General features: G+C 46.0%; 1 protein-coding gene across 1 annotated transcript in view; it reads right to left on the bottom strand.

Moving 5' to 3' along the window:
• The window catches only part of Isx (intestine specific homeobox), a 176,713-nt gene that overhangs the window by 5,945 nt on the left and 148,346 nt on the right, over positions 1-22,422 (bottom strand). The window contains exons 3-4 of the mRNA XM_060363328.1: positions 15,990-16,115; positions 12,648-12,996 (exon numbers count right to left, since the gene is read on the bottom strand). Of these exons, the coding sequence (XP_060219311.1) occupies positions 12,648-12,996; positions 15,990-16,115 (475 nt within the window). The remainder of the gene's footprint in view (positions 1-12,647; positions 12,997-15,989; positions 16,116-22,422) is intronic.

The following is a 22,422-nucleotide window of genomic DNA, read 5'->3' as shown; positions in this document are numbered from 1 at the left end:
GAGATAAGTAGTCTATGCCCTTGCTCCTCCCAGAGAGCTCTTTCAGAATGGGAATCTTGGCCAATAGCTCCTCGAGGAGCCAAGCTACAGGGGGTGCTGGTGGAGCCACCATACTGTGTGCTTTGTTTTCCGATCAGGGCTTCTGAAGATGGGGCCGCAGCAGTCTTAATTGGAACAATTGCAGGAGTGTAGAAAAAGCGCAAACTTTCAGCGCAAATGGTCTTCACATTCAGGTGATGATGATATTGGAGAGTCTAACATCTCCCAACCAGGGAAGATGCACACTCATGCTTGGAGGACACAAACATACTAGGAGGCAGCCCATGCTTATTTTTCTGGATAGCGTACTTCTTAAAGGCAGGAGCGGATCTCAGATTAACCAACCAATACCTGGGGAGCGTGTCATCAGTGTTTGATCCAAATGATTAACTTGTTCCTAAACCCATGGAATAGAAAAGACATTTTGGAAACTATGCCTGAAAATTTTGTAGGACATCTATTGTCATGTGTCAGGTAGATGAGTGATGAGAACTGAAGTGGCCTAAAAGGAGAGGTAGCATCCCAATTTGGCAGAGGAACTGGAGTAGGTACTCCATGGAAGATGCTGGTACTTAAATAATGGAAAAGATTCACTAACATTCCTCTCCACTTTTTTGGGGGGTGGAGTGTGTATGCTTGTCAGCAATCCTGCTGTCACTGGATGGTAGAAACCACATCACAAGACCCAAACTCACTCTGGACTTACCTACACAACTTGCACACATTTAATCCACTCTCTCCTCTTGTTCTGGCCATCTGTAGGGTGAGGTAGGAGAGGTGTTGAATGATAGATGACTAATGCTAAATCTACCCTGACCTTCCACAATCCTTCTCTCTTGGGATGCTTGGATGGGGACCTTTTGCTGAGGAGGAAAAGTGCACACGGCAACCAGGGACACTTTTCTGTTTTCAAAATTAACCATGTTGTCTTCTCCATTGTAGGAATGAGATTGTGTGGTCTCACCCATTCTTAATGTTCCCACTTTTACTGTCAATCCACTTTTAAAGTCTCCTCAAAAATGCCAAAGCCAATGGGAACTGAGGTAGGAACAAAGTGCAGGTTGCCACTGGTGGGAGTATGATGGATGGCTCTGTGCCCAGCTTCTAACAGGCACTGAGGGCCTGTATGTGGGTGAGGGACCCTAAGTAGCCAGGCTTAAGAGGATTGTGTATATTCATTCATTCATTCATTCATTCATTCATTCATTCATTCATTCAGTGTGGAATGATAAAGAAACATTTTATAAAAGTCATTAAAAAACACAGAGAAGCTTCTAGACCGTCAGGGCAGCAGTATCCTGGGAATATAGAGTTGTTGAGTAGAGGACATTGAAGTCAGTGTGGAGTGCAAGACAGGAAACAAAATACAGGAAACAAAAGAGCATGGAGATAGAACGAGAAGGTAGGTTCCACCAAGAATGAACAAATGCTTTCATTTTCTACAAAAAGAAACTTAGTCCACCACGTGTTCATGCTTAAGGCAATTCCTTGATAAAATATTTGCTTCAAGTAATTCCAGCACTTGGGGAGGCAGAGTCAGGTGGATCTCTGTGAATCTGAGGCCAGCCTGGTTTACGAAGGGATTGCAGGACAGCCAAGGCTATACAGAAAAACCTTGTCACAAACAAACAAGTAAGTAAGCAAGCAAGCAAGCAAACAAAACATTTGCTTCAAGTTGTTTGTGTGTATGTGTGTGATACTGTTATTAAAGGATACAAGGCTTTCCCCACCCACAGCATCATGTGGAGGCTGAATGAAGAAGAGAAAGGATCTAAATCCTGTTCTGTTCAGTGCTTGCCTGCTGACTGTACAAAGAGGGACAGCCTGACTCGGTACAGGGTGGCTAGAAACATCTTATATGTCACTTGGAACCGTACGTGCTTGGGATGGAGATTTGTTTCTGAGAGATGATGATGGTGATAGTGGTGGTATGAGTGTATCTAGTGATCCCTCTAAGAAAAATGATGGTACCTAAAATTCACACTCGTGGGGAGGCTGAGCTCCAAATGTTCCAGCTTTCTTGGCTCAAGATGTCAGGCCTTTTCCCCAAGACTGGATGTGGGTTCTTGGTTTTAGTAGCGAATGCTGATTGTTTTCTCCTTATAACACAATGTTTTTTCTTAAGTTTATTGTGATTTTTTTTCATATAAAGAGTTTTATTTTTACAAACAATATATTTTGATCATATTCTTTTCCCTTCTGATGCTGATTTTTATTATAATTCCCTTTTTGGGAACAATCCCAAACTAGAGAGATGTAGATGGTAGTAAGAGAACTCCAGAACTGAGGTCACTTCCAATTGTTGGGCTCCCAACCAAGGCCAGGTCCAGTTGGGGGAGAGACAGATAGACTTGAACCCGAGAGTCAGAGACACAGAGTCAAAGTCTTTAGGACCTGAGGCTGGACTTCATGCAGAGAAGTTAAGTTTTCAGAGCTGTATTATTTAAAATAGCTGCTACTAGCTCAGAGTGACTATCAAAAGTAAGCAAACTAGAGAGCTCCACTCCTTAGCCATGTATCCATTGCAGGGCAGCCAAGCATGGTGGGGGGCTACCATGTTGGATGTTGTTTAATCTACCATGTTGTTTAATCTGTAGAGCAGGGCCATTCTGTGCAATGTTCTCACTGGGCTGCCAGCTGGACTCCTGAAAGAATCATGTTAGGGGCCGAACTTTGTGGTTTTTCCCATTACAGTATCATCTAATTGTCCCTAATCTACAGGAAAGGAAGTACGATATTACAGGTGTGGTGACAACTTTGATGGCGCCATCAAAATCTGAAGTATAGACTTTGCCATATTTGCCTCTCTGCCCATGCCTGGGAAGGAGGACGGTGCAGTGGTAGGGACTGTTGAGATTCTCTGGGGGATTTGAGTCAGTCTCACCGTGGACTGCAGGGCAGGGAGGAAGAGGCAAGTGCAGCATCCAAAGGGACAGTTCGGACAGGATGAAGGTCAGTGCTTTAGCCTTCCACCATGTGCTGGCAGAGGTTGCCAGAGGTCAAGAAGGTTGAAGCCAGGTGACAGATCATCATGGGTCATGAGAGACAGATTCAGGTACTAGAGGAAGAGCAGTATAAGGTGATTGTGGATGGAGGCGAAGTGGAACATGATACAGGGATCATATGGTTTTGTCTGCCTCCTCTGGATCCCATGGATCTCACCTCTACACCCCAACTACCACAGCTACAAACTAACTTGGAAAAAGAGACATTTTGGTCCACCTTTTCCTTGACTTTGAAGCTTCAGGGGTTTTGTTCATTAAGACATTAAAAATCTGAGCCCGCTGGGGAAGTTGGTCCAGGCTCAGGATTGGGTCCTTCATAGCAGCAAGGACAAGAGTGTTCTGTATCCCTGCTCACAGTGGACTAGGGATCATCAGGTTCCATTTTCTATGGGTCACTGGGTAGAGTGAAGCGATCTTTGGGTTCCTGTCTAGGCCCAGCAACTTCTTCCCAGATTCCTGGCGAAGAAATCAGGAAGCTCAAGGCTCCATCTCTGCCCAGCAGCCCCATCTTCTAAGATGGACAAGAGCACCTGGGGTGGGGGTGGGGACAGGGAGAGGTGGACTAAGGTGGTGGGAACTGCCACCTTTTTCATGGCTCTTCTGGCCATTGTTAATTCTGGGAGCAGTGAATCACACTCGAGCGAGTCTTCAAAGAGACTGAATCAGCAGAACTTAATTAAAGCTGAGTGGTTTAGCCCATTGATCATAAGAAATACACAATTTATGCAGGTGATTAGGCCACCTAATTATAAACAGGTGTTTCTTCCTCCGCACTGGACTCCCTCCCCTGGTTGCTCCTTCTCTGTGGTCTGCTAATTGGCCCTGGCTGTGCAGCTAACGGTCCAGAGGGTTCTTTACCTCAGGGGAAGCCTCTGGAAATACAGCTGTCCTTGTCACTGAAGGCAACAAGTTCATCACGCAGGGTATTTTGGGCGAAATTGCAGCATTTCTGTAGGCTGGAAATACCTGACACATGTGACTGGGATACAGCCAGGGGACTCTCAGTGCTGGCCAGCACCGGCCTCTTTTTTCTAATCAGTCAAGGACTTTGGATAGCTCTGTTTGTACCTACAGAGTAGAACAGCTCTTCAGCCTGGCAATCAAGGCTAGTCCCGTCCTACCTTCTACCAACGGCGCCCCTCCCTATTCCTTAGTCCCAGGATTGCAACCATACCTGACCACATCTGGATTTTCCCCAACTGTCCATAGCCTTTCATCCTCCAGATGTTTTCTTACTGCTCCCTATATCTGCAATAGTTTGTCTGGCAAGCTTCTGCCGCACCTCAAAGCACAAAGGGAACAGCAACTGTTCCCTTCCCTCCCAGGTCTGCTGTGAATCTCCCAAGAACAACACCACAGATTTGAAAAGAAATGAGTGCTAAGTTTCAGTTTTCAGCAAGCAGCCTTCATATTTAAATTTCTGTCTTGGTGTCTGGCACCTATCAAAGTAATGACAGTGATCACAGCTAGATGGCTGGATGGAAGTACTATAGTTACATTTTCCTGAACATTTTAATATGTATTTCTATTTTCTGCGATAAACACTTTTTTTGTTAAGTAGACAAAAGAAGGAAAAGAGGACAGTGGAAAGGGATGAGAAGAAAGGATACAGAAAAAGACAAATGGGAAGAGGCCCTGGAGAAGCCCCCCAGATCTGGGTTTGCTGGAGGCTCCCACTGATGACAAGTGTAGTGGCTCCTTGTAGGAAGTTTGCAGCTGGGTATCTTCCATGCGTGTGACCCTCTTTTATGATATTTTACATATAGGACTTCAGCAGATGTGCTCACACACAGATACAGTACATAGACCACACGTATACTGCATACACATATATTCCATACAACACACACACATATATACCATAGACACATATAAAGCAATATACCATGCACACATGTATATATTCCACACATGTCATATGTACACCCCTACACACATGCAAACATACACATATATACACATACCACACACACACATCACATATACCACACCTATATATTATAAGCACTATAACACATATACCTCACCACACATACATATACAACCCCGCACACACATCACACTCATGCCACACACAACATGCACATAATACAACACACACACACCCATACACATACATGCACACCACACATATACACTCTCATATACCACAGACACACACACACAACACAGGCACCACACATATAAAACAGACGCACATACACACACATGCATATACATACAAACACTTCCTCATGGTTTCCTTCTCCGTCTTTTCTTCCTTCTCTGTTAAAGGCAGTTGTCTCCTACTGAAGTGTGTAAGGCACACTGGGTGCCCTACCCAAAGTAGCTGTGTTCTTCCAAGTCAGTGGAAGCCTAAGCTCTCTACACATGACTTTTAAAAATGCTGATGTTCATACTGAAAGGCAAGGGCTGGGTTGGTGGTGTGGTGGTTAGAATAGGAATGGCCCCCAGAGACTCGTGTTTGAATGCTTGACAAACAAGCAGTGGGACAATGCTGTTGGAGGATGTGTGTCATGTGGAGGAGGCTTTTAAGTCTCCTGTGCTCAAGCTACACCCAGTGTGGTGCACAGTCTCCTTCTGCTGCCTGCGGATCAAGATGTGAAAACTCTCAGGTACAGCACCATGACTGCCTAGACCTGACCATGCTTTCTGCCATGATGATAATGGACTAACCTTCTGAAACTGTAAGTCAGCCCCAGTTAAGTGTTTTCCTTTGTAAGAGTTGCTGTGGTCATAGGGTCTCTTCCCAGCAATAGAAACTTTAACTAATAAACTTGGCTTTCAATCTGCCTTGCTCTTTTGTCTCATGTGGCTTTGCCTGGGGATATTTAGATGGAGTCACACTGAATTTTATTGTTTCTTGTGAGAAACACACTTCCTTCTATTCCTATGACTGCCATCCAGGCTTCTCTCCTCTCTGACACCCTCCTTCTGCAGAGCTCACCACTCCCTCTGTGAGTTCTGATACCTTTTGTCAAGTTCTCATTTCTGCTATATCATTATGACCAACTGTCGTGACATTCTTAGGTCTGATAAGATGAAACCAACGATAGAGGTTTCAGGGACAGAGTGACAGGTAAGTTTCATGTGCAGTCATAGTTCAACACCAATGCCTCTTTTCCTTGCTGAGAAGTGTGTGTGTGTGTGTGTGTGTGTGTGTGTGTATGAATCTACACACTTCACATGTTCTACCACGCAAACCTTGGGCCTTCCCCATCTTGTACTTTGATTATTCAGAGAACAATACAAGCTGTGTATCCAGAGTGTATGACACAGAAAGTACTTGGAACTTGTTTTTATTCCATGAGAGAATCCATATTTACTTAGTCTTCCTGCCAATAACACAGGAATTCTTTTTGCTAAAATCTAGACACATCTAGAGTCACATGGCTCTACAAACAGAGAGAGGAGCTGTCTTTGACCAATAAATGACTAACAATTACCCCTTTCCCAGCATTATTAGTAGAAAGTCTCTATAGGAATATACCATTGAAAAGAAAGAAAAAACTTGCATACTCAGAGACTACAAGCAACCTATTAGTACTGAAAAGAACCTTAAGGCAATACGCCATCACCCAAGTGTGGAACAGTGTGATGGAGGAGGTCAGCAAGTAAAAGCCACCACTCTACACCCAAACACACGCACTTCCACCAGCTACAGCCTCTGGCCTCACCTGGCTGGTGTGAGGTGGCTATCTTTTCAAAGCTCTGTCAGGAAGTCTCTCCTTTGGGGCATTAAGACTTGGGACTTGAAAGAGCTTTGGTGCGGTCACTGTAGGATGATGCCACTCTACAAGCTATTGGCAGTCATTTGGAGGGTACCAGTTTGCAATGAGAGAGAGCCAAATGGCAGAGAAACAGCTAGAGAGACTAGGTAGTGTTAAGGTTGGGCTCCCATCATAAACCCTGCTGGCTTCCCAGACACAGTGTGGAAGAATGTTTAATTTTCTTCAAGGCTGCCCACATCCATCTCCCCTTTAGCTTCCCTGAGACTTTTGTTGTTGTTGTTAGTTGTAGTCAAAGAGTTCTCATTGATAATGGCCATGTACATTTTCCAGCATCACACTCAGAAAAGCTTGTTCATTCCTCTTGGAATACAAAGTAACAATATCCCACCTCTTGCTGGCTTAGCAGACCCACTGTGGGCTGGCCTGCTTCCAGTTCTGAGGCCTCATCTCGTCTACCAGCCCTGCCTGGGCTGCTATTCCCTTCTCACTCTAGAGATTGCAAACTAACCATTACATGCCCCAGGAGCCTTCTTATGGGAGGCGTGTTTCTGCTACAGTATCCAGACTGTCCCCAAAGACTCACTTGCTGAAAGCTTGGATCCCAGCCCATGGTGTTGTGAAGTTCTGAAACTTTAGGAAGTGGTGACCAGTTCCTGGAAGTGGTGATTCAGTTCACTGTAGCTGTGCCCTTGAATAGTTGGGCACATTACTACCATCCCTTCTTCTCTCTCACTTTTGCTTCCTGGCATGGTGTTCTCGGCCACATGCCGGGATGTGCTATGATGTGCCATTATAGGCTCAGAGCAATGGGGTCAATAAATTGCAGTTGGAAGCAAGGAAATGGTGGACCAAAATGTCTCTTTTTCCAAGTTAATTTGTAGCTGTGGTAGTGGGGGAGTAGAAGTGAGATCCACGGGATCCAGAGGAGGCAGACAAAACCATATGCCCTTTGGCGGAAGTACCAGCATCCATTTACTACAGTTTGAATGTGTTCGTGTATGCTTTGAACAGTTGGTCTCTACTTCTCCAGGTTACTTTGAGAAGTTGTGGTAGCTTTCAGAGGTGGGGAATAGCCAGAGGACGTAGGTCACTGGGATTTGATGCCTTTGAAGAGTATACAGGGTTCCAAGTCCCTACTCTTTCTCTGCTTCCTCCCATGTGGTGAGCACTGCCTCACTCCACATTCCCACTATCACGACGTTACACCCAAGAGCATCGGGACTAGCAACCATGGATCAAACTCTCTAAAACCGTGAGCCCACGTGAATCTTTCTTCCTGTAAACTGTTTATGCCAGGCATTCTCCCACAGCTATATAAAGTGACAAATCTAGAATCTTCCTGCCCTTCCTGTCGGCTTTGATGGTAGTCCCTGGGTCCACTTGTCAGTCAGACAAAGCCAATAATCATAAAGTCATGAGGGACACTGTGCTCCTCGGTCATAGGCTCCAACTCCAGATGTCCGGGGAAAAACATCTGTCTTTGATTCCAGGAAATTCAGAGGAGAAAGTGAAGGCTAATATTAAAAGGAAAGAGAAGGGAGAAGAGAAGAAAAGGAAAGGAAGAGAAAAGAAAAAAAGAAGAAGAGTAAAGTAAAAGGGGCCCAAAGTGAGAAACCTGTGATTTGGTGGGATAGTGCTCCCAAAAATATGTGTCAGATTAGACTTTTCAGAACAGTGGATGAGGCTTTATTTGGGTACAGTCCCTGTAGATATAATTAAGGCTCTCAGGGTGCGATCATACTGAAGTTAGGGTGGGCATAAATCCAGGGACTGGAGTCCTTCAGAAGAGGAGGGACAACAAACCCCAATCAGAAGGGGGAGGAGGACTCGTGTAAAGGGGGACACAGGCTGTCAGGACCACAAGCAGATGGGAGAGAGGGAGGCATGGATGGGAGTTTTTTTGTAGTTTCTAAAAGGAACTAACTTGCCTATGCCTGCATTTCAAACCTTTGTCCTCTAGAATGAGGAGAGACTACAGATTTGTGTTCTGAAGAGATTTGTACTGTGGTGGCTTGTTACAACAGCCATGGAAACTAACCAGAGGAAGGGGAAGAAGAAAAGAAAGAAAAAGGACCATGGGAGGGGGCATGGCTTTCAAAGAGTGAAGATGTGAGATATTTGAAGGGAGGAGGTTAGAGGCGCATATGTTGTGGGTGGAAAGAATGGGTCTGAGAGAGTAATGGGAGATGGTGCAGAATCAAGTAGGGCAAGTATGTGGGACCTTGAGTATCCCAGTAACAATGTAAGGACCAAAGAGCCTACTGTCTGCTTTCTACAAATAAAGGTTTATTAGAAAACAAACATTCCTATGCTTTTCACATTGGCTATAGGTACTTTCAATCTCCATGGTAGAGTTAACTGTGACAGAAACCACCGTCAAAGCTTAGAGTTATAGTGTTATTATTTGCAGGAAACAATCTTGCTGACCCTCACTGTTTCTCAGACACCCAGAATGCCACTCTGCCCCTAGCCAGCTCCATCAGACAAGCTGGGCACTGCTTGTGTTGGCACTGCTCCATGGTGAATTTGGCAAGAACTTTCTTGGTTGTTGACCACAGGCTGTTATACGTGGGCAGTCATTGCCTCTAGTTTTATTCACCTTCATCTCTTTCGTTGCCTTCCTGCCCAGGATACACTTAGCATTTCTTCACTGAGGCTGTCAAACAGCTTCATGAGCAGGGGGAGGAATGTTAAAGGATTTCTTAGAGGCTAGTCAGTCCACAGAGGCCTACCCCACTGATGAGTCTCTGCTGTGGTTCCCCTTTCCCCTCATCCCCTTTCCCCCTGGGTTTATGATTTCAGAGGTTCACCAGTGGGATAAGCAGAGATGACTTTTTTATTTTCATATTTTATTTTCATATTTTCATATTGAGAGAGGCTTCTTTTGGATTGGCTGTCCCTTGACTTTGGAAGGTCCCTGTGTTTCCAGGGCCTAGAGGAGTAAATGGGCAGTTAGGCCCAATATCCTTTCACAAAGACAGGCTTAGATGTTTCTACTGCATTGAGATCTGAGAGGGTCATGAGTGACCCTCAAGAGTGAGAAGGTGGGGAATGAACTTTACTTCTCCTTGTTGGGAAATTTAAGGTGGGTAGCATCTCTGCTTGGTCTGGGAGCCCGGATGATAGGCCTGGTTCTGGCTCTTGATGAACTTTAGACTTGAACAACCCCCCTTCACCTCTCTAAGTCCCAGCTTCCTCAGAGAATGCCTTGTACCCCAGGTCCATCTGGGGTTTCCTAGAGTACAGATCTGAGGTCTTGCCCCTGAGCTAGTGTCACCATCATGGCCATGGGATCTGAAACAGTTAGTGTAAGCTCCTTACATGATTCCAGTGGTAGGGGCTGGATTAGTTACTTTTGTGAAGCTGTAACTACAAAACATGATAGGAAAAATTAAGAATGGAAAAATTCATCTGGTTTCTAGTTTCAGTGCTCTGTAGTCCACTATGGCAGGGGAGGGATGGAAGAGCAGCCCAGGGTATGTGACATTGGGGGGCTTTTCACATCATTATAGATCAGGTACAGAGTGAGAGAGGAACTTAGGGACAAGGACCCACTCCTAGTGGCACAGCTAGGCCTCATCTCCTGAAGGTCCTCTACTTTCTCAAAATAGTGCCACAGCTGGGAAACAAGCATTCAAAACATCAGCCTATTGGGGAGATTTCAGATTCAAACCCTCACTGAGGACAGTGAGGAACCTGTCCCTTTGCTGCTCTTCTTGGGTGTTTTCCTACTTGGAGGGTTCTGTCCTGGAGGAGGGACAGAACACAAGGAGTTCAAGGGCACTGGCAAATAGCAATACATCCGGAGTTACACTTGGGGCTCCTCAGGTGTCAGGGAGGGGCAAGGGTGGTTGACAGGGTCTGCCTCTTGGCCACCTTGCTCCCTTCCCACAATGTTGGCATTGTGGCTCAACATCCTGCAGGGAAGAAGTCTCTGCTAAGAAAAATGACGGCCAAGGATTCCTCTGGGGTTTTCCAACAACTAGTTTATTGTTGACTCAGTCAAGGCATGTCAGAGCTAGAAGAACTTTATGGAGACCTAGCTCTGCTGCTTCATGTGACCTTTGAGGAAACTGAGGCCCAGATGGGGAAGTGATTTGCTGAAGGTCTTTCTAAGCACCAGTGCCATGTCTGGACTTAGAGGTCAGTTTTCTTGAGTCCCTCCCCTGTACCCAGCGCGTCCCACAACCTTCCCAGGTTACCTTTGTACTTGCTGCCATATTGGCATCCTGTCCGCACTAGTGTTTGCTTCTGCTTTCCTCATCTTTACTTTTTGTTTTGCTCAAATATACCCATTTGAAAAGAAATCTTTCTATCCTGACCACTACTGGTTAGCCAGTACCCTTTGATACCATAGGGAGTTAGGGGTGGTAGTAACTACAGAACTATTGACCTAGTGGCTTTTCATTGGAGAGTCCCTAAAGTCAACGGGATCTGCCCTGAGGGTTGGGAAAGCTGAATTCCAGCAGGGGGGCCATATGGATTTAAACTGTGGCTGGAAATAACTTCCCACCCATGGCCTTAGGCCTCCAGGCTTCAGTGATAGTCGTAAGTGTGCATGTGGTTTTTGTAGGTGCTTTCTCTCCTTTTTTGGGGTTTTCATTCCAAAGTGGGGCTCACATATTTGACCAAGAGCTAGAACAAGTGCTGTGAGAACCACGGGCACCTTTAATGCTGTGGCTGGATTTTGGCCCTTTCTGGTGTCTGTTCTGAGCTTAGCAGAAACACACACATTAAACATGGTAGGATTGTCAGTGGAGTCCTAGAAAGAACAGCCTTTTTCAGCTACCAGGAGCAGTGGCACCGCATTCTCTTATTGTGATAGAGAGGGTAGTATTCATTTATACAGCTGCAGCAGGAGAGAATCAGGTTAGAGCCCCTAATGAACTGGCTTCTGGGAATCCTCAGTTGACTGGAAGACACCAGTGGATTTCTGAAAGCTGAGCTCAAGGCGCTTTTCTGTTAGGGAACCAGACAGCGTCCCTCCTGCTGGCATTACCATCACTCCTGGGTCTTCCTCTTGCCTGTAGCTGAGCACAGCCCCTGTAAGGAACTTCTGTGGGAGCCTGGCTGGGGGGAGGGCTCCCCTGAGCTTCCTGCCCAGCATTTTCTTAGATAAAAGGGGTGAGAGAGGGAAAGACCCAGGTCTGGTGTGTGACACTCCACAGCTTGGACTCCTGACCAAATGGCCCTTGAGATTTCATAAGCACCCCCTAAGACTCCCATTCCCTGAGCTGTTCACAGGGTGAAGCTGAGATCAGAGAGGACGGGGGCTCTTCTAACGTCACAACGGCAGGCTAAGGGAGGAGCTCCCGCTCCTCAGCTCCCATAGTTAGGGTATCCAGTGCTGGCTTGAAGGTGCATGCCCTTGGGTGACTACAGACTTGGGTATGGGGAATCTGAGGACAGACCCTGGCAAAGCTTCAGCTACTGGAAGCCATGCAAGCAGAGCTCAGCTCATGGAGAGAAAGGGCTAGAAGCAAGGGTTTGGGATTCCAGGCCCTGAGTTCAGATTGAGACTTATGGCTTTGTAACTTGGTAACTTTGTCCACTTCTTTCCGTATTAGTCTAGTTATCATCTCCCCCCGCCCCCACTGAAAGGATAGTGCCTAGCACCTATCAGTGCAGGGCAAATGGGACTGACAATTTTTAGCCATAGCCTGGTCATGAGAATAAGCTCCAGGTCCCTGCATTTCGGAATGGCCTATGCGCTTCTGCACTCTGAATACCACAGTTCTGCATTAGACTGAAAGGCTTAGAAAGTAGTGGCTTAGAACCCATTATCCCTTTGTTGTCACAGCCCCCTATTTTATTTACAGGGACTATTTGAGCCTTCCCAGAGAACAGAAGAAAATGACCAGGAATCGCTTACCTTGGGGCTGATCCTGTGAGGGCCTCTCCAGCTTGGAACCGGGGGTAGTTGTCTGCCTGCAGTCCTCTCCCCCTCTACTCTGTGGTCTGGGTAAATTTCTTCTCTCTGTGGGCCTCTTCAGGATTGCCTCAATGGAGAAGGAGAGGCCCAGCTTCTCTGGAGCCTCACAGTGTCCTGAGCTCTCCTTCTCCATGGCCCTGGGGATCGCAGGGCCTGCCGTGGCCTGCCTGGACGGCCGCTGGGAGAGATTCTGTGTGTGTGTCCAGGGTGACGCCTGCAGAGGGTGCTGTACTTTCTTCCCGGAGTTCCTGGGGATCCAGAGGGCACACAGAGGTGGTGATGAGGGATACTGATATTGGGTGATTCAGGCACAATTCCTTGGACACAGAGGCTTCCATGGACCTCGTATACTTTCAAGAAAAGGAGGTGGCTTCCAGCAGAAGATCTGGCAGGTGCTTGTCCTGTGTCCACAGGTCCACAGGTATCACCAAAATGGAGATTCAATTTTCTAGATGTGGTCTTCTTGGAGGTGGTGGCTTTCACACTCACCAGTCTAGGCAAGGATTCTGGAGATCACCGCTCAGGGTAGCAGAAAGCAAAGAGAAAACGAGCAGAGCTGGTGCGATGAAGTCACTGCCTAGAGATTTAGAACCAGCATCCACTTTTGTCCTCTCTCTGATTTGTGTCTCCTTCCTTGCTGGCCACAGACAGTCCCTGGGAGGTTAAGGTGCCACCTATGGGCCCCAGGTGGCCAACTGAGCCTGAGTCTTTCAGCAGCATGAGGGGTCTTTTCAGATGCCCTTCTGGACTTCCTCAATCCAGCTTCCAGTCTCCAGAATGAGACTTCCTGGGCACCTCTTCCTCTGCAGATCTTCAGGTGGGGGTTAGGAGTGATGCGGGAGTCACTGCCAGGCCTGTGTTTTCTTTCACAGACCTCAGGCCTGTGGTCTGACACTTCTCCAGTCTTCTCTGGGCTGGTGTTGCTTTATTCTTCTCCCCTCCCCTCCCTTCCTCTCTTCTCCCTTCCCCTTCCCTTCTCCTTCTCTCCTTTCTCACCCCACCACTCTCCTCACCTTCCCTTTCCTCCCCTCCTCTTCTCTCCAGCTTCTTCCCTCCCCTCCCCTCCTCTCCTGTCTTCTCTCCTCTCTTTTTTTCTCTCTCTCTACCTCCCCTCCTCTCCTCTTCTGTCCTCTCTCCTCTCTCTCTTTCTCTCTCTCTCTCTCTATCTCCCCTCCCCTCCCCTCCCTTCTCCTCTCCTCTCCCTGACTTCCAGTCATACACTAAATTCCTTAGCCACCTGCTTCTCCTTCTTTTGAGGTCCTTTCTACTTTTTTTTTTTCCCCTGCTTGTTTACCCTTTACCTGTCTCAGAGACAGCCCCAAAGACTCTCTGTCCAATAAGCCCCAGACTTGGAGGTGACTGTCACTGCTCTAGCTTGCCAGGAATTCTGCTCAAAGGACTATGTGTAACTAAGGAGGAGGGCAGCCTGATAAGGGAAACAAGTCCCCACCCCAGGAGATGTGATGGGATGCAGGTGTTGGGGCAGAGATCTCAGGGAAACAGCTAGGATTGGAGGAGCAATACAGGATGCCTTGCAGAGGCGTGGTGCTGGAGAAATGGCCAGGTGGAACAGAAGAGCTGAATGTGGGGGAGGAAAGGCCAGGCCCAGTAAAATGTGTTTATACAGTTAGGAGAATTTATGGGATTTGCAGAGGCTTAGAGGTTGAGCCAGGGTGTGGTGGGTGAGCGTCAGCCATGGATAGTCTCCTCAGGTTGTGTGTTCCTTGCCTTGTAACTGCTAGAGTAGGGAAGGCATTCCAAACCTGCCTGGGGCTTGTGGGGAAACTGAGGCTGTGACTATCAGGAGTGCTGGGATGACAGGAGGGACTTAAGGACTCCCCTGGGAAGCCTCAGGCTGCTACAACACAGAGAGTGATTGGTGGCCTAACCAACCGTGAATGTGAACTTCAGGGTTAGAATGGAGACCTCTTCACAGAGGGGGTGGGCAGGTCTGCTCCCTCTCTCTGAGGAGGAGGAGGAGTTAGAAGAGGGAGAACTTCCCTGAGGTGGGGATCAGAGGAAGAGGTCCTGTTCTAGGAGTAGCTCTCCGGAAGTGCAGAAATCTCCGTTTAGCTGGAAGAAATGAGGTTCTGCAGTGATAAAGGGTGGCCCATACCAGTGTAATGAAGCAGGGAGTTCCCAACTGTAAAGCCTCCATCTTCCATTGCAGGCTCCGCGGGAGGGGCGAGAGCAGAATGAGAGCGTTAGTGAGTCAGAAGTACAAGCGGTTTATGGGAAGTCAGCTCCGGCTCTGAAGGCAGCCGAGCCACATGTCTGATTCTCTGAATGGATCCTGGGGCTTTCCTCAGAGCCAGAACCAGTCTGGTACTCACATATATTTACTTTTTCAGCATGAAAACTTGATTGGCATTTCGCTTCTCTATCCTCATCTTGGCTTTAGGTTAGTGTCTCACGTGGGTCGAAGAAAGGTGTGTTAACACAGTGAGTTGGACAAATGGACAGTTTGCTTACACAACAGTTTAATTCATGCATCTTGATCTAATTAAAGCACAATCGTGCTATGCACATTTTCATTGCTCATTATGAAATGAAAGGAAAAGATTGGAAACATACCCAGGTTGCTTCTCTATGCTATTGCCTAATACAGAGTTCAGCAGCTAACAGACACCAGTAAAACCTGGACACTGCCTCCAAACAACGTTTTCAGTTTCAAGGGAATGATCTCATTTCTTTTTTGCTATCATTTTAGAGAACTATTAAAAAAAAAAACCACATAAAAAAATCCAGGGGCCGTGGAGAAGGCTCAGCATGAAGAGTACTGTTTTTGCCGAGGATTTGAGTTTGGCTTCTATCACCCACATGGTGGCTAACCATGTGAACTTCAGCTCCAGGGGATCGATGCCCTCTTCTGGTTTTTGACAGTACTGCACCCCTGTGCCCATACTTAGATGCACCCATTCACATATAATGTAAAAAAGAAAAGAAAAACAACAAAACCCAAATCTTAAGGAAGTCCATATGCAATACAAAATTATAGAACAGAGACCCTACAATACAGAAATCAAAGTGTTTGTGATGGGAGAGTTCATAACACATGTTTGAAGATGCATTTTCTTTCCTTCTATTTCACAATTAAAACATGCCTTTGACTCTCCATCCCTCCCCACAAGCCTCTACGGCAGGTGGGTGTGGTGGCCCCAAGGGTGTGAGAGCCTGAGAGTAGCCCTTGACCCTTGCTGCTTTTGGCACTTGGGTGAGTTAACCGGGCAGTGCTGGAGAGCTGGACTGGTGCTGTGGGCGAGGGAGAGCTGGAACGCCGACCAGCTCAGCTATCACCAGATCCAGGGCTTTGAGTTGGCCCACTGCAACACCTGCCCCATCTGTGAGCTGCTGGAGTACTTGAAGGAACTTGTCCTGCTGATCCGAAGTTGCAGGATCTCCATGATCCTGGGCAACAACAGGATATCCAAGAGGAGTCCCAGTGAAGATCCGGTATTGATAACGTAGCAGAAGCCAGAGGCCTCAAACCAGGTCAAGGACTCATTGTAGCAAACGTTTGCAGGTAAAGATGTTTGGACAAAAGAATACACATTGTGACACACTGCAGCTTCTACAGGGGGAAGTTTTTCTTTTTCTTTTTAAAGACTTATTTATATATTTATTATGTATACAGTGTTCTGTCTGCATGTGCACCTGCATGCCAGAGGAGGGCACCAGGTCTCATTCTAGATGGTTGTGAGCCACACCATGTGGTTGCTGGGAATTGAACTCAGGTCCTCTGGAAGAGCAGCCAGTGCTCTTAACCTCTGAGCCTCTCTCCAGCCCTCTTTTTGTTTTCTTTTGGGGGAGAGGTTGCAAGGGTGGAGGGTGGAAATGAAGGGATGAGTGGGATTGGGGTTCATGACGGGGAAATTCACAAAAAAAAAAATAACCCATGCATTTGAAGCCACTGGTCAGTACTCAGAACAATCCATAGACTTGTACTAATAAGAAACTCTGTAGTGTTTAGTTTAAACTTGATCTAACAAGTTAGTCACTTAAATGCTTAAACAAAGCCACAGGGAGTGCATCTTCTAATTTTTGACTTTGCATAAAGTTATACCTGCTTTGTTTTTGGTACTTAAAACTTTACAAGAGCGGAAACAAGCCAAATGCATAAAGCAGCATGTACATTTAGAATTTTCAGTGGTGCTTGCATTTTAAAAAGAAACAGCTTCTTTACAACTGCCTCAAGTTCTGATGGAATGCTTACAGGAACTGGGAACAAAGAGCAGGAGAAGCAAGTGCAGAATACTGATTTCCTTTGGAAGTGAATGCTTTCTTTGAAGACTAATAAAGGTGGACAAGCTCCATTCAAGTGAAGTGGGCTGTTTCAAATACTTGAGACTTCACAAAAAACTTTTTGAAAGACAAATTTATTTATTTAAAAAGAGCTAAGCGGACTGTGGAGGTGGCTCAGTGGTTAAAGCACTTGCTGCCCACGGGTAGGGATTCAAGTCCAGATCTCCAGAACTCCTGTAGATGCTGGGTAGGTGTGGCCATCCACTTGTGATACCAGCCTTGGCAAGCCGAGAAACAGGGCACCCTCAGAACAAGCTGCCTAGTGAGACTAAATGTGTTAGTGAGCTTTGGGTGTGGTCATGAAAGTCCCCTCAATTAAAAGGCTGTAAGAGCCATCGAGGATGATTCCTGACATCAGCCCTGGGGTTCCACATGCACACACATCTGTGTACAGCCACGCGTAGCTGTGCCCCCCAAAACAAAAAAATGGGAGTCTCTGAGAACAATGCAGTACCGGGCACACAGCAATGCAGAACAAGAAAATGCCCAGAAAGAAAATAAGTTTGTTTCAACAGCCTCTAAATTCACTCTCAGCCAATAGTCCAGTAGTGCCTCCTCTGTTCAGTACAATATTTCCTTCACTCGTTGCCCAAAGATGCTTTTTATTCAGGGGGGCATCTTGCCAGAGGGAGTCATGGGGAAAGACAGGGCTTCCCATTTAAAAGTAGCAGAGGTAACAAAAGAGAGATGAAGAGAGGCAAAGAACATGTTCTTCCTGCCAGGCCATGCAAGCACTCACTGTTCTTTAATTCACATGATAGGCCTAACACTTAGAAGTCATTAACACCATTTTTACAGCTGAAGGGACATGCCTGAGAGGTTGAGTAGAAGCAGTGAAGCTGCACAGAATACCAGCAGAGAGTGCTGGGCTAACCTGCCTCTAAAACCCACGTCCTAGCCAGGCTGGGGGCACACACTTGGGGAGGCAGAGGCAGAGGAATCTCCCTGAGCTTCAGGGTGGCCTGGTCTACATAGTGAATTCCAGAACAGTCAGGACTGCATGGAGGGACCCTGTCTCCAAAAATCAAACCAAACAAACAAAATAAAAAAAGAATGAAAAGACCATTTGTGTGTGTGTGTGTGTGTGTGTGTGTGTGTGTGCGTGTGTGTGCATGGGTGTGCGTATTGATGTGTATACATGTGGAGGTCAGAGGTCCATGTCTGGTGTTTTTCAGACAGGGCCTCTCAATGAACCTGGAGCTCATTGATTTGGTTAGATTGGCAAGCCAGCAAGTCTCTGGTGTCCTCCTGTTTCTGCCGTTACAAAGTGGAGATTGCAGATATGTGCCTCCAGCTTTTTACCTGGGTTCTGAGGGTCTGAGCTCAGGTCTCCATGCTTGCATGGCAAGCACTTTTTGAAATGAGATGTTGTGTGGACCTGGATGCTGGGTCTTCCTCCAGACTGTCATCTCTCAGCCACAGTCTTGCCCTCTGGACCGGAGGCCTTTTATCACTCACACGTATAAGCGATCCCCCGAGTATTTATTACTAGCCTAATCCTTGCAGCTAGAGTCAATAAATGCCATCCTTCTTGGGTAACTCTCCCTCTGACTTTTCTTTTTTTTTAAATTGACAGAAGAGTAAAAGGCTACGACGTGGCTGTTAGATCAAGGAAAGCTTTGAAGAGCCGGAGAGGGAAGGGAAGAAAGTACCATCATTTGTAGTCCCTCCCAGCTGTCTCACTTAATCTTATCTAAATACACACAAGCAATAAGCCAGCCCTGTGCAGGGCAGTGTCTTAACCCCATTTTGTTGTAAAGCAGCCAAGCTTCTGGTTCTTTCCCCTTTGTCTTTTGGTGTGCATGTGTGCCTGAATGCATGTGTGTCAGCCTACGGAGGTCAGAAATAAACTTCGGATGTATTCCTCAATCTCTGTCCTCTACAATGTCTCTCACTGGCTTATGGAGCTTGCTGAGTAGGCTGGGCTGGCTGGCCAGTGAGCTGCAGGGGTCCACCTGCCTCTGCTTCCCCAGTGCTGGGGTCACAAGTGCATACCACCATGCATGGCTTTGTATGTGGGTCTGCGGAATGAACTCCTCATACTTATAAGACAAGCACTTTACCAACTGAGCCATCTTTCTGCTCCTACCTTCTGGGATGGCCCTGAAGTTAGGCGAGAGATGAGATGGACTTGCATGCTCAGTTCTGAAGCCCCACTCTCTCTCTCCAGTGCCTTCCTGACCTTCCAAAGCAGGAAGTTGAAGAACTGAAGAATGGGCAGGCGTGTGGTGGCAAGAGCAGGAAAGAGGCCTGAAGCAGGGGTGTGTGAGTTGCACGAGGTACAGTCTTTCTGCTTTCATAGGTGTGAGAGGAGTTGAGAGGTGCTTATGAAGAACTTGATGACAAGGTAGATCTGAACCATCTGTTCATTTATACACTCAACAGATATTTTTAAAGCACCCAGGGTGATGTGCCAGACAGAAAAGTGAGCAAAGAAAGAGATAATCACAGTGAGAAAAAGATAAGGTCCCTGCTCTCAGGGAGTTGCCCTTGAGGATAGAGGGACAACAAACAGGTAATAAATAGATGCCCAGTATGACCTCCATGATGTTGAAAGATACATGGAGGCACAGTGGACCACAAAGAGTTTATTTGAGCCGATAGTTTTTCATGAACTGGGCAGCTCCAAACGAGAAGTGGTTTGAGGCACTGCTTCAAGCAGTGTAAAGGGTGGGCTTTCCTAGACATGGAAATCATACATAGCGTGCTCCATTGGTTCCAGCTATGAAGCTGCCCTCTTTTGTTTATTCCTTGGGGGAGTCCTTAGTTAAATGATTGTGTTTGTCAATTGCTTCCTTTGATGTTTGTCTTCCTGTATTCTGGGATTTTCCAAGAGATACCTCCAAGTTGCATATTGCTGTTTTCCAGTCAGGGGGGTTAAGGTTACTTGTGAGACTCACCTGACTTTGCACCTCAGGCCTGCTCTATGTTTGAATTGACTTCACTAGTGATAAAACTACAGAACAAAGCAGGGAGAGGCACTTCACAGTGGCCCAGGAAGGAGAGGAGCCAAAGCCGCCTGAGTATTACCGCTGGCAGGACTGTGCTGTGGGCAGTGTTGCAGGCAGGTGCTCTCCCACTGGCTGGACTGAAGGTAGAGAGAGGCACGCTGACCTGCCACAAGTAGATCCAATCTGCTTGGGTGTGTGTGCTGGGAGGCAGGTTGCCTCAGCCTGAGCTCTGCAAGTGATCAAACTCTCACTGCAGGAGCTAAGCAAAGGGGACCCACTAACTCACGGAGGGAAATGTGCAGCTGGGTGGGGCAGGTTGCGTTCATCCAGGTACAGGAACACGTGACTTCTACCTTCTCTCTTGCCATCCCTGTAGGCTGGTCTATTGTATCTAAATGAATTAAAGAATTTATTTAATAATTTAAAAAATCAAAATTGTTTATCTTTGTGGTGTATGACAGGATACTTGAAATACATATAATGTGCAAAAGCTGAATTGAACTAATAGAAACAGGTCATATGTGACATTTTATGAAAAAAAATTTAGAATTTATTTCCAGAGGTTTTAAAGAATACAGTATATTCTTCTAAGCCATGGTGTGCTTTTAATTGCTATATACTTTTGTAAAAATTTTTCTTTCAATGTGTGTGTGTGTGTGTGTGTGTAGTCCTGGCTGTCCTGGAAATCACTCTGTAAACCAGGCTGGCCTCAAACTCGAAGATTTGCCTGACTTTGCCTTCTGAGTGCTGGGATTAAAAGTGTGCACCACCACTGCTGGTATCTTTCAGGGTATTTTCATACATATATACAATGTAATTTGATTATATTCACCCTTTCTCCACCACCCATTTGTCCCTCCTCCTGCCTCCTACCTTTCCTGAGATGGTCCACTTTATACTTGAAATCTAGATTGTATGGATGAAGGAAGCATGTTATCTTTATCTGATCTGGCTTATTTCATTTAACATGGTGATCTCCAGTTATATCCATTTTCCTGTGAATGGCACAGTTTCATTCTGCTGCATGACAAAATTACATTCCACTCTGTGTAGCTCATCACATTTTCTTCACCCATTCATCCACTGATGGCCGTACACGCTGATTGGGTATCTTTCCTGTTGTGGATGGAGCCATGGTAGTCGTGGTTACACAGGTATTGGTATTGTGCAGTGGTATATGGTAGATTCCCTGTATCTATTTTTGGGTGTTTGAGTAAACTCCATACTGATTTTCGTAATGGCTTTACTACTTTACACACCCATCGAAGTGTAGAGAGGTTCCTTCTTTCTTATTTTTGTTTTCTTGATGATAGCCATTCTAGTTCAGGTGAGGTAGGTTTGACTTGAGTGAAGCATAGTTTTGATTTGCATATCATTTTGGGATAAGACATTGAACATTCTTTTATTTGCTTACTGGCTATTTCTACTTTTGAAAATTACCTGTTCACTTAATATGTCTATTTACTAGAAGGAGAATTTATATGGTTGGCATTTAAGTTTTGAGTTCTTTATATATTTTGGATATTAGTCCCCTGTAAATAGACTTTCTTCCATTATGTTGGCTTTTTCTTCACTCCGTCAGTTGTTTTCTATTCTATGCAATCCTCTGAATTTCATGTAATCCCATTTGTCAGTTATTGAAATTGTTTCCTGAGCTACTGAAGGATTTTTCAGAAATTCATTGCCTCTGCCTATATCTTGAAGTAGTTTCAAAGCTTCAGATCCAATGCTGAAGTCTTTGGTCAGTTTGGCGCTGATTTTTAGAGTGGGTGAGTGTCCTAGATAGTTTTAACTGTCAGCTTGACTCAGACTAGTGTCCTTGGATAAGGAGTCTCGGTTGAGGGATTACCTGTATCAGATGAGTCTGTGGCACCATTCCCCAGGCAAGTAGTCCTGTGCTGTATAAGAAAGCTCAGTAACCATGAGCCTGTGAACAATCAGCAGTCAGCATTGCCTTATGGTTTCTGCTTTAAGTTCTTGTTTAAGTTCTTATGTTGACTTATCTCTGTCACGGACAGTGACCTCAAAGTATAAGCCAAATAAACCCTTTCCTCCCTAAGTGGCTTTTGGTCAGAGTGTTTTATCACAGCAACAGAAGGAAAACTAGAACAGCCAGAGATACAGATCTGGCTTCATCTGCTTGTGGATATCCGTTTTCCCTAGTGGCACTGTTACAGAGGCCATCTTTTCTCTAACATATGTTTTTAGCATCTTTGTTAGGAAGCATATGGCTATAGATGTCTGGGCTTATTTCTGCCTCTTTTTCTTTCTTTCTTTCTTTCTTTCTTTCTTTCTTTCTTTCTTTCTTTCTTTCTTTCTTTCTTTCTTTCTTTCCTTCTTTCCTTCTTTCCTTCCTTCCTTCCTTCCTTCCTTCCTTCCTTCCTTTCTTTCTTTCTTTCTTTCTTTCTTTCTCTGCATATCTGTTTTGCTCTACTGCCCTGATGTTTTCGTTCCTCTGACTC

This window comes from Meriones unguiculatus, chromosome 10 (assembly GCF_030254825.1).
Source record: "Meriones unguiculatus strain TT.TT164.6M chromosome 10, Bangor_MerUng_6.1, whole genome shotgun sequence".
In the NCBI taxonomy this organism is placed as follows: domain Eukaryota; kingdom Metazoa; phylum Chordata; class Mammalia; order Rodentia; family Muridae; genus Meriones; species Meriones unguiculatus.
The sequence above is the reverse complement of the archived record's forward strand: the minus strand, read 5'-3'. Positions and strand labels throughout refer to the sequence as shown.